The sequence below is a fragment of the Archocentrus centrarchus genome, chromosome 15 (genome assembly GCF_007364275.1).
Source record: "Archocentrus centrarchus isolate MPI-CPG fArcCen1 chromosome 15, fArcCen1, whole genome shotgun sequence".
NCBI classification, from domain to species: Eukaryota; Metazoa; Chordata; class Actinopteri; order Cichliformes; family Cichlidae; genus Archocentrus; species Archocentrus centrarchus.
Window position 1 is genome coordinate 23,199,254 of NC_044360.1, and position 12,059 is coordinate 23,211,312.

The 12,059-nt window shown below is 42.9% G+C and overlaps 1 protein-coding gene across 6 annotated transcripts in view; it reads right to left on the reverse strand.

The window, feature by feature from the left end:
* Positions 1–12,059, reverse strand: part of arid4b (AT-rich interaction domain 4B) — a 36,783-nt gene that overhangs the window by 6,421 nt on the left and 18,303 nt on the right. For all 6 annotated transcript variants that reach the window (XM_030747383.1, XM_030747388.1, XM_030747387.1 and 3 more), the window contains exons 6-16: positions 9,752–9,831; positions 9,375–9,466; positions 7,088–7,229; positions 5,868–5,947; positions 3,370–3,446; positions 2,498–2,646; positions 2,309–2,381; positions 1,456–1,550; positions 1,245–1,342; positions 866–1,064; positions 505–749 (exon numbers count right to left, since the gene is read on the reverse strand). In XM_030747383.1, the coding sequence (XP_030603243.1) occupies positions 505–749; positions 866–1,064; positions 1,245–1,342; positions 1,456–1,550; positions 2,309–2,381; positions 2,498–2,646; positions 3,370–3,446; positions 5,868–5,947; positions 7,088–7,229; positions 9,375–9,466; positions 9,752–9,831 (1,330 nt within the window). The remainder of the gene's footprint in view (positions 1–504; positions 750–865; positions 1,065–1,244; positions 1,343–1,455; positions 1,551–2,308; positions 2,382–2,497; positions 2,647–3,369; positions 3,447–5,867; positions 5,948–7,087; positions 7,230–9,374; positions 9,467–9,751; positions 9,832–12,059) is intronic.

Genomic DNA, 12,059 nt, shown 5'->3' on the forward strand with positions numbered 1-12,059 from the left:
ATCAAGAAGAGCACAGCCATGTTGTGTCCGCTGAGTGAGGAGGCTCGCCATGGCCAAACAATCCCAGCGAGCAAGAGAGACAGAGAGACAGAGAGAGAAAGCACAGCATGACATGCCAGGTGAAAGGTAGCAGTCAGGCCTTGGTGCTCTAAGATGTCTTTGCCAGCTGATGTCGACTAAGCAACAAGGAATAATAATAGCACAAAGGGCAGTGGATAAGAGCTCAGTTAGAGGAGAGAGAGAGGAGAGCTCTCCTCTCTCTGGTTAGCAGGTAGAGTATATGGCATATTAGTGCCATGAAGGTCAGAAGGATCACTGCTCCTCATCTGCTAATGGTGTTCTAGCATCATGCCGCAACCAAGGAGAGCATATACCTCAAGTCCCTTTGCATGGAAAACGTTTAAATTCTTAATTTTTGCAGATTGAATAGTTTTGCCATGCAAGAGCGTTGCTTGGAGCTCATGTTTGATGACGTGTTGCGGACCATCCCTTCAGTGCACCTACCCAGAGCTGTCCTTGCTCTCCTGCTCCTCGTCACGCTCCTGCTTCATATCGTCGGCTCCGAGGCAAGCCGTCGACGAGCCCTCGTCCGCGTCAGCTCTGTGGGGACCGTCTTCTTCTTCTTCTTCTTCTTCTTCGTCGTCGTCGTCGCCATCGCCATCGTTTCCACCGTCTTTCCCGTCGTCTATTCCCTCAGTTTTTGATGTTTCGGATTCCGTTTTGCTCTGAGTCAAATCAGGTTTCTCGTCCTGTGAGAGAAGGATGCTTTATTATCACAAATATGGCAGGTGTGGAGAAATTAATCTACAATAGCTGCTCTGGCTGGATGGATATCCAACAGTAGACACTGTTGGGGAGAACGCACCTTGCAGACGACGAGCGGTGCACTGCAAGGTTCTCCGTCCACCTGGGCTTTCTGCTCTTCAGAACCTGGCGATGTGGGAGCTGTTTTCCCTGCCTCCCCCTCAGACTTCACCTCCCCCTTGGTCCCCTGCTTCAAAGGGAGGTCCATTTTGAATGAGATGGCAGTGGAGGTGCAGTATTCCTCAAATCCATACAAGTACCTGCATGACGAGACAATCAACATGTCCAAAGTTTAATCTTTCTGCTCCTCTCCAAAGCATACGCGCACCAACACACCTGCACTACTCAAAGTTAATCACACAAAGATTAAAACTAAATTGATTCTTGAGGATTTTGCATTTTAAAAGCTTTGGAGCTGCAAAGGCAGCATCTGCACGTACTTGCGGTAAGCGCATTTGACATTGTAGCCAGCAGCTGAGTTGAGCACAGGGATTCCCAAATCCTGATAGACTTGCTTCCAAATGGAGCCGCTTTCAATCTGCTCCGAGGGAGACAGATGAAGACAAATTCAGAGAGAGTCAACACCAAACAAAACAAGAACGACTGAAATCAGGCTACTCTCAGGGGAAGTGTCAGCGGAGTAGCACTCACATTTTCAAAACCTCCCAGTTTGTGCACCAGCCTGTAAAGCTTGAACAGGTTCAGGTTCCTGTAGCCCAGAACCGGCCGCTTGTTAATGGGAGTTCCTGAAGTGGAGAAACAGAAGGCACAGGTCGATGTGGTAAGAAAAGCAGCAGTGCATGTTTGTCTGGTAGAGAAAATTATAATTTTTTTTAAAAAGAAGCTAAACAAGAGAAAAATTATCCAGAATGCAAAACATTTTAATATATGGCAGTACAGAGTACTGAATGTCTTATACCAGTGCATTCATTTGTAATTAGCATTATGGTGTCAATAGAGGTGGAGCTAATTTTAACCTTTTCTTTACAGTTTAAGCCTATCGTATGTTTTTGTGTAAATTTTCATCAGAACGAACTCCAATAATTGCACCAGAGTGAAAACCATACAGTGTAAACAAATCGATGTAAAGCAACATGAGGAGGAAATAATCCAGTACATTCATCTTAATAGGTCTACAGTCCTTTTGAGTAGTTCATTACTGGCCTTCAGTTCACTTTAATGCCGATAAAGCAGCCTCACGTGCAGTGACACTTGAGATAGAAAGTGTAAAGAAATACTTGTAGCTCCAAAAAATGTGTTATGCACGCGGCAAAGGGTGCGATTAAAACTACACCAGTGATTGTGAGAGGAAAAAAAAACAAAAACAAAACACATCATAAATAGATACACAACACAGAAACTGTATTATCTTATTATGTGTTAATATAATTTTTAATCCTCCTCTAAAATGAAGAAAAATTCTCAAGTTGTTGCACAAATAAAAAGAAACCTCAAACAACAACAACAAAAAAAAAAAATCAATCTCATGGCCGCCTGCTCTCACCTCTGTCTTCCATGAACTTGTAGAGTTGCTGCAGAAAGTTCTCCCTCTCCTCTGGGAATGGCTCCACCTCCTCCTGGAGACAGGAAACAAGACAGTTGCTGAGCATCGTTTTTTTTTTTTTTGTTGTTTGTTTTTTTTATATCTAGGAAGCTGAAGAATAAGAGGATAAGTGCACTCTGCTGCCTCTACCTCCTCCTCTTCACCGCTTGCATCCTCCTCCTGCTCCTCCTCTTCATCGTCGTCATCCTCTTCGCTGCTGGAACTCTCTTCTTTCACTTCTGTCTTCCAGATGCCGGGCACGACCAGCTGCCTCTGGAACTCCAGGGCCGCGTCCAGCGCTGTCAAACATGCAGAAGAAGCGCATTAAACGAGCCTCGCAAGGGCTGCTTAGAGCTGTGCAACGCGTGTACAGGAGCATCCTGCATACTTTTAATCAGTGCATGTTTAAAAAACACACTTCTACCTTTAAAACATGTTCTAAATTATATCTAACAACAACAACACCAACAATAATAATAATAATAATAATTATAATACACCTATTTAAAAGCTAGAGTATAAAAAAGACCAGGAACCACGAAAGCATGAAAATCTGTCAGTGTTTGCAGTGACGCGCAGCAGCTGAGCCATTCAGCCACATTGTCACAGGTGGGTTTAAGCAGCATCTAACCACCTCGGCAGATGCTTGTTTTATGCGTTTGTAATGCGGAAAATATCACAGTTGTGAGTCAACCACCTGTGAATACCAAGACGGGGATAATACGAAGCTGTTTGCTATGTGCAATTACGAGAGCGTACGAGCTCTGCGGCAGGAAAAAAATGGGGGCACTTTTATAAAAAGCCTGGTGAGGACTTCAATTAAAAATAGACCGGAGAGTGACAGGAGCTCTCCACTGCTGCGCTCTCCAGAACAAAAACAAAACTTCTCTAGTCGTCCTTGCTGCAGCCCACTCTGCGAGTGTTTTCTGCCAACCGTGTCAGCGTACAGACCGGCCCACGGATGTCTGATAAAAGGCATGTTTTGCTGCGCGCCACTTCTCCAGGACTGACTTTCAACTCACCTGGTTTGAGGCTTGCGTCAGCTTTTGGAGGGCAGCTGCTGTCGAGCTCACGGACGTCCTTCTGTAGCACCGTGTAACTACAAAAAATACAACAACTGTGATTAGAAGGTGTGCAGGAAGTGGGGAGAAGTAAAGCTGAAAAAAAAAAAATGAGAGAGAGAGAAAAAAAAAATCCATTCTGAATTTTGTTTTCCTTAAACAACAAAGGGCAAAGCAGCTCTGAGCGCTCCCCTACAGTCTCATTAATTGAAAAAACAACTTGCAGGAGGAAAAACTGCATTTGAAGTTGCTAACCTTGCAGGCCAGCACCATTCAAAACCTCCAAACCTGAGCAGTCACAGGCTGCTTTCTTACAGCATCCCTACAGCAGCTGGGCACAGGCAGTGTTGGCGATTTGGCAGATAGACGGATCAGTGGAGCCTGAAAGCTGAAAGCAGTCAGAGGCTTGGCTGGTGAGCAAGCGAGGCGATTTGCTGTGGTATCTGTAGGCAGCTGAGCAGATCCAATGACTAGATTTGTCATGGAGTGAAATTTTAAAGAAACAAGTATATACAGCTAAAAGACCTCACACTGAGAAAACAGCTTGGTTTCCTGACATTTTCTATAGCTAATCACTATAAACACTGCACTGGGTATGACACCTGTCTGTAACTAACAGGCACATGCAGTTTTTAAAAAAAAATTATTACTATTATTCAATCCTGCAGCCCAGGCTTGTTTAGCTGAAACCTACTCACACTGATTAAGCTGTCTTTTTGTGTGTAGGTTAAATAGCAGAGACAAGTTTGCAAGCTGGCCAAACAAGGAAAATAGAAAGAGCTTCTATTTCCACTGTTACTACAGCAACCAGATTTGACTAAATAAGAACAAACACTTCCTGAAAACTCCAATCTCACCCCTGAATGTGACCTTCCTTTCCCTCCAAATACATTTTCCAAAGCCATTGTTTTGGAGTTTTTTTGAAAGGCATGCTCAAAGCTTATTAGCAACAACATGCAACACACTGACCCCGCCGCTGCGCGGGAGAGGTCACATGGCTTATGGATGTGACCAGTCTTCAAAAAAACAACAAATCACACAGAGAGCAGAAAGCTAGAATAAATGGGTGATAATAGCTGAGAAGAGGCCGTCAGAAAAGATAAAAAGTAGAATAATAAACAATGACAAGTGAAGTGTGTGTAAAAGAATGGAAAAGCACTTGAAAGCAGTACAAGCACAAAAAGGAAAAGGAAATCATGCAACACTGTAGCAACAAAAGTGCTTAAAATGTGTTGGGTTTTTTTCTGTCTCAGCAATACATGTTCATCATTTTATTCCACACATATGGGAGCACACAGGGGGGGGCACGAACTGAAAAATCTCATTACAATGATATAGATTTTCTTGCTCCTTACACTGCTATTTCTTGCAATCTCACCTGGATGCACCGTACCAATTTCAGCGACTGAAATCAAATAGCTACAGAGCAGAAAGACAAAGTACTCCAATGACATTCCACTTGCAAAAAAAAAACCCACCCCACATCACAGGGTGCCCTGGTCAGAGAGGAAATACTTCACAAGCGTATAACTTCCAGTTTTTCTCCGATTTATCATTCTTTATCTTATCCCTTTCATCAGCTCTACCCTTAGCCAAGTGATAAGACTTCCTGTGCTGCAAATTTGTCTTCAGCTGCAGATTAAGGAGGTCATGCTGGCGACTTGCTCAGGATTCCTTTTGAAGAATGCATATTTAGCCATTGCGGGAATTCAAACAGACAGAAAAGTAGTCTTTGGAGTGGCGAACAAGCACCAGATTAATTTATGCTGAGTGTGGGCTATGTTTCTGCCCACATGGAGAATGACTGCAGTAACAAACAGCCAGCTGAGCGCAGACTCTTGACAGGGCTTATTTCTCGCTTTACCACAGACAAAACAATCTGTCTGTGTGGTTACATGCCGAGGGCAGGCTGCAGGGAAGCTACACTACCTCTCCTCACCAGTAACTTACAGCCTCAGGACAAATAAAATAACAAAAGTCGATGCTGCTAAGGAAGGCTGTGCGCTTGAAGAATATAGGCTCAAAAACTATGCCAATATTCCTCTAATCAATGGACATTTTAATTCATTCACTAAACACACACAATTAATTAGTCAAGAAATACAAATGTTATCTGACAGAGCTGCAGTGGGGGTACTTTACATCAGCATTAAACGGTTAGTTGGCAAAGTGACTTACAAAAAAAAATTAATCAAGAATTAATCAAGAACAACTTGTATAAATTATCAGGGGCAAATACAAATTGTTTGCATGCCGCAGCTTCTCAAAAGACCGCAGCTTTACTGCCTCCTAGTTTTGTAGCCAACAAGCGGTCTAACTTTTTGCACGCTACCTTCTGTCTCAATTTTTATTGATTGCATCATAAATTATGCCAGATAAGCTACTAATAATGATTAGTCTAAATCAGCTTAACACAACACAATGTAAATGCGGCTTTCAGTGCATTATTAATGACTCACAATTTTCCATCCTTGAAAGAGCGCACAAAGATGTTGTCCTTCTTCACGGTCACGTCTTCGTGGCAGTCGGGGGAAATGACCTTGTTGCACAGAAACAAGAGAAAGTCAAAAAAGGTCACAGGAGGTGATGCTGAGACAATAAAAGGGTGGGGAGGGGGATCAGAGAATGACTTAATGAGTGGTTTCAGCAAAAGGCCACACTGACTGATTACAAAATGTGCTGCCTATGATACATACTGGAGTTGAGAAGGACTACAGTGAGAGCTGCTCTCCTGCCAGGATCTAACCCAGAGGAGGCTGCACAGCCATTATGGAGATCCGATTTCCAGCAGGGTTGTGCACACTCGATCTCACGGTTGGATGCTTTAACTTCAACACCATGACTCACGTTTGCTGTGTGATTTCGAGCTCTGTCGCATATCCTGCACAGCAACTGCAAGCTCCCTGCTCACACGTGCGTGCCTCATAACCGTCTAATAACCTCTACGTAACAAGGCCGCTCAAAAGAGCCCTGCCTGTTACAGCCATGCATCATCTGTTGCATGAGACAGCTATCAGTGTACCTACTCCACCCCTCTGCCATACGGTCACAGTGTAAACAATGACAGGCTACTGTGCAGTGCACTTCTCTCAACTGTCACAAGGAGGCAGCATGGAGCTCAGTCAGCAGCAAGCCAAGAACAACAAATCCTGGAGGCGGGCCCCTGCTGACTACACAGTAAAAGGGACAGCTTTCCCCACCCTCTCCTATTCTCCCAGTTCTACTTGTAACACTTACACAAACAAACAAGGCCTGTCACTATTTCATTGTGTGCTAACGGTGACTGAGAGTGGATGGAAATGGATAGGCACAGACTGAAATCATCAAATTGATGTCTGTCTGACATCTTGCACACATCAGGGGAAACAAGTGTTTTTTGTTTTTTTTTCTCTCTAAAATATGAGTTGAGATCTTTATGCTCTTAAAGTCGAGTCCCACTGCATGAAGTTTGCCTATCTATGAAATGTTATTACATGCATATTACAGCATTTCATGGTAGGCAGATTCTAGCTCAATAACATCCTGCTGAGTGCTGAGGTTACATAAGCAGGCGTTTTGATGAAACGGCACAATGCCGTGACTTCACTGGAAGCCCGGCAGCAGCAGCGACGGCAGCAGCCCCTGTTTCTCCACAGCGATGCTGCAGAAAACGGCAAGTGAAGGAAGACTGTCAGCTCACCAAAGCAGGATACCACGTAGTCTTCTTTTTGTCCCCGATGGCAACCCCTTCCACACAGACCACCTTCCCAAACAGCTCTTCATTTTGCCGCTGATCGCTCTCCTCCTCTTCACTGGAGGACGAGGACAACTCCTCCTCTTGACTGTGGGAGGAAAGGAGCGTTTGCTCAATGGGCTGCACTACACAACGGCACAGCGAGCATTCATAAACACTATTTTACATTCATTACACAAGTTCAAGTAATACCAAGTGAGAGCTGTACAGAAAAATAGCGCTAAAACAAGCTGATTTTAATATCCACTTAGCAAAAACACCAAACATTCCTCAGTTCAAGCCTCTCATTTACTACTTTTCTCTGTGTTACATAAGCAATTTACAAACAGAATACATTTTAGGTTAAAAAAAAAAAAAACTGAGGGCATGAGCTTGGATTGAGAACAGTTTGATGGGCATTCTTCAAAGATATGATACACTTTACACATCCCAAAAGTTGACAAATAGGAAGTTCAATTAAAAATTACCCCAAAAAATGCTCACAATTAAATAGAGTGAATAAAAGTGCAAATATAACATAATAATGGCCTCAATAAGTAATAAAATCTAAACACAAAATAAACAGGTGTCACTAAAAACATCAGAATAATGTATAAATCTGACTCATCCATATGCCGTAAACACCTCTGTCATCAAAATACGGAAAATGAGGCCGACTGGTTGCCATCTCTAAACATAAGCCAATTTAATGCTGAAAGAAGTGACATTTGATTGAGGAAAATGCTGCTGACTTATCTCCCTATATCCACACATGAGTAAAAGTGCTGTATAAAAAGGGAGAACATGAATAGGGTTTTATATTTAATTCATACGTTACATATATAACACTGCATGTTTCAATCAAAGAGGGAGGAAGCTGATATCTGATAACCAGTCATCATTTAACTGTTCCTCAACTAAAAGCAACATTTCCACCAGTCTCCACATAACAATCCATCATAGTCTTATCATGTAGCACAGTGAAACACAACACTCATTAGGATCAGTGTATAAAGGAGCTCGCTCTCTGCTGTCTGACAGTCTTCCTGATGCTCAGGCAGAGCCCCGACTGCAGCCGGCAGGCAGATAGCCTTGTCTCCGAGCGATCATGCAAGCAGCACCGAGAGGCAAACAGATCCTGCTTTCTCTTTTTATGCCTCACCAGGCCAGCTCTGAGCACAGCTCTATGTACATATACACACACACGCGCGCGCGCGGCATTTGGCACAACGCAAGAGCAGTAAATCAGCGAGGCTGCTACTATTACATCAACAACAACAACAACAACTAAGCCGGGAATCAAAGTCATAAAGAAAACAGTAACTCTTCAATGAGGCAGAGACTATTATTCATTTAGGAGAAAGTTTTCTCCACTCTTAAAGGACTGATGTTGCAGGGATTGTTTCACTGTTATCCTTACTTTTAAGACAGCAATTCAAATAAACATTCTGAGATATACTCTCTAGTTTTCTGTTTTTTTTTTTTTAAAGTTGAATGAGAAGCTTGATATTCACTCTAAACGTGAAGGCACCACAAACAGCAGGGTTAGCTTAGCTTCACGAGAAGACTGGAAACAACTGCAATTCATAAGCTGAAACACTATTACTATACACTAAAGCAACAAAAAGGGTCAAGGTGCCAATGTGCAGCCAGGAATGCTCAGAGTCAATATTGCATCAATGCTTAGAGTAATATTGACTTTGCTCTGGGTGCCATTAGCAAGAGAATAAGATTATCTAGCCGAGTGTCCTCTTTATACCAGAGAGGAGCTGCAATTATACCCAGCACCAAAAAAAAAAAAAAAAAAAAACTCTCAGCAGTTCCTATTCCCTGGCGAAAACTCTGCCATCTCCCAGGAGCAGGGACATCAGAGCATAAAACACTCACTGCAATATTGGAGGCAAAGAAGGAATAAATAAAGAAAGAAAAAGAGATAACATTCAGCAGGACCGTGCCACGCTCATTCTGCCTCTCCAGCATGCATGCACACACTCAGGAGCCTGGTATGATTAAGGAGCTGGAGGAGGCGAGTAGGCTCTCTCCTTCCAGGCCTCAGGGGCTCTTTATGAGGGGATGGAGATGAGAGTAAATCTTTCATTTCAACTGCTGTCAGCATACTTAGAGCGGGGGAGCCTGTTACTGATGGCGGAGGATCGGACCAGAAAATACCTTCCCGCTGGCATCACAGACCTCTGATAAATGAAGCTAAATATGAGCACTGCAGGGTTGAGCACAGACCGTGGACGATACTCACATTGGGTTTGATCGTCGACCGCGGTTTCCCTTCTTGCCAATGACGGGTGTGCCGAAGTGCTCGGGGTTGGTGAGAGGGAGCCGGTCAAGTGTCTGCAGTGGAGACAAACAACGGCAAAGATCCTCAGTGGCTTGAAATCGGAAGACAAAACGGCTTACCCTCTACTCAACAGTTATAACTGGATTTACTCAGCAATGGGGACGCAGTCTTTATTTAGCAAATTTCCTGTGATATAAGTTTTTCCTGGCAATATGGGATTATTCATAGGCAGAGTTCTGAGTACTGATGTGAAAAATTTATAGACAAAATGAGAATCGTCTCCCCAGAAAGCTGTGAGATGAGGCTGTTATAAAACTGCGGGGCAGCGCAATACTCGCCTCGCTCTCTGCAAAGTGACGCGCTCCTTTCAGGCAGAGGGAGGAACGCCTCAGGGTCTTCTCATCGCCGTCGTCGAACACTGCAGAGATGAAAGACCAACTATTAGGCTGCTGTATGTAGGCTGGGAGTCCACACACACAAAAACAAACTTAAGCACAAACAGACTCCTGTCTCAGTTACAAAATGCCATCATGCCTTAGATATGCTGCAAACAAATTATGCTCGTCTTTCAAGGCTCAGATATGTTCTCCAGCAGGCAGTGACAGAGTTACTTTGAGCTCACAGCTTTACTTGAGCTTCAAGGACCTTCTGCTACACAGAGCCAAGTAAATAGCCAAATAAAGACGTGGAGAAGTGCCTCAATTTAAGTCACCTCTCTGTGACATATTATCTAAAAAAGAATAACTTGTAATATACACACACACACACACAAAAAACGGCACTAAATGTAACATTAAATTTAATAATAATGACCAGTTGGCTTGAAACCGTCCCTTATCTCCCAGAGACAAACCCCAGGTTGTTCATTGTTCAAACATACTTGTAGACAACAATGAGAGGAACACTAGAGGTAACTTCAACAGTGAGTTATGTTTTTGTTTTCCCACCAGTGAATGAAAAGAATGAAAATGTGCCGAGATAAGTGTTTTCAAGGCGCAGAAAACCCCCATGGGTGCTCTTAAGTGACGAGCAGCTGCTGAGAGAACAGAGATCTTTGCAGCAAGTCTATATACTGTGATTATCCAACACTGTAACTGTGTACTCTTCACAGACTCACAATTACAAACTGTGAGCACACACACAAAAAAATATTCCCCAAATTTGCTGGTTCCAGATTCTCTAATAGGAGAATTTACAACTTTTCTCAGCCGGTTAGAAGCTAAATTGTGGAGTTTGGGCTCTTTAAGGATGCCACCACCACTGTTATCTTTATGTTGAATTCTTTATAGACTAAATGATTAATATGTTAATTTAAATACTTTAGTCACATCCCTACATGTAGCATCACCAGCACTGCTCACTTGATGCCTTGTGTTTATAACAGTGAGTCCCATCTTTTCTGTCAGGCCCACAGTGGCCTTACAGTTGAGCTCCAGCACCCTCACAATGACACCACATGACATCCAAATGTGGTCACTGATTGCATGTTAAACCACAAATGGTTTTAAGGTCAGTTTAAGCTAAACTTCATGCATTCATTTAACTGTTTAGAGGCAAATGTTTGAATAATGCCTTAAATATATTAATAATTTCCTAAATATCTGTTTTTCCATTACCTATGGATACCCTAACGTTTGAATGGTAGGGTCAGTGTGGCGTAAAGATCATGAATGTATGGATCCACCCTGCCTTGCATCAACAGTTCAGGCTGGTGGCAGTGTAATAGTTTGGGCATGTTGACACACTTTATGTTCCTTAGTACCAACTAAGCATTGTTTAAATACCACAGCCATCCCTTTATGACCACAGATGGCTGCTTCCAGCAAGATAACACACCATGTCACAAAGCTCAAATCATCTCAAACTGGTTTCTTGAAAATCACAATGAGTTCACTGTATTCAAATGGTCTCTGTGGCCACCAGCTCTCAGTAAAACAGAGCTCCTTTGGGATGTGGTGGAATGGAGAGTCACATCATGGATGTGCAGCTGATAAATCTGCTGCAGCTATCGTGTCAACATGGACCAAAATCTCTGAGGAATGTTTGCAGCACCTTGTTGAATCCATGCCAGGAAGAATTAAAGCAGTTCTGAAGGCAAATGGGGTCCAAGCCAGTGCTGGCAAGTACCTAATAAAGTGGTCAGTGAGTTTATTTTAACTATTGATCTGTTACTTTTAGCTGACTATTTCTTACTTCCCAATTCCCATTTCAATGCTAGGTTTTGCTGGGGTTTTTTTTGGTTCCTATTATTCATAAATTAACAGACTTTTTTTAACTTAATGAATCAAAAAAATGATAATTAATTACCGGTAGTAAAGTTTTTTTCCCTGTGGTTCTTTACCGTAGTGGTTTACGCATTCACCTAACAAGCAAAAGATCTCCAGTTCGATCACGGGAGGCTGTGGTGTTTAAATCCCTTTGTGGTTGCGCCAGGAAGGGCATCCTGTGTAAAAACAATCTGCCGAATCCAATATCCGGAGCTACCTGCTGTGGTGAGCCCTTGTGAATAAGGGAGCAGCAAAAAGTAGCAACACAGTTAATCTTTCCATGTACACATTAGAAACTGCTAAGGCACCACTGGCTGGATTTATTCTTGTATTATAAGTTGAATAAAATTCTCAAGGTTGTAGCAACTTCAAAAAACCA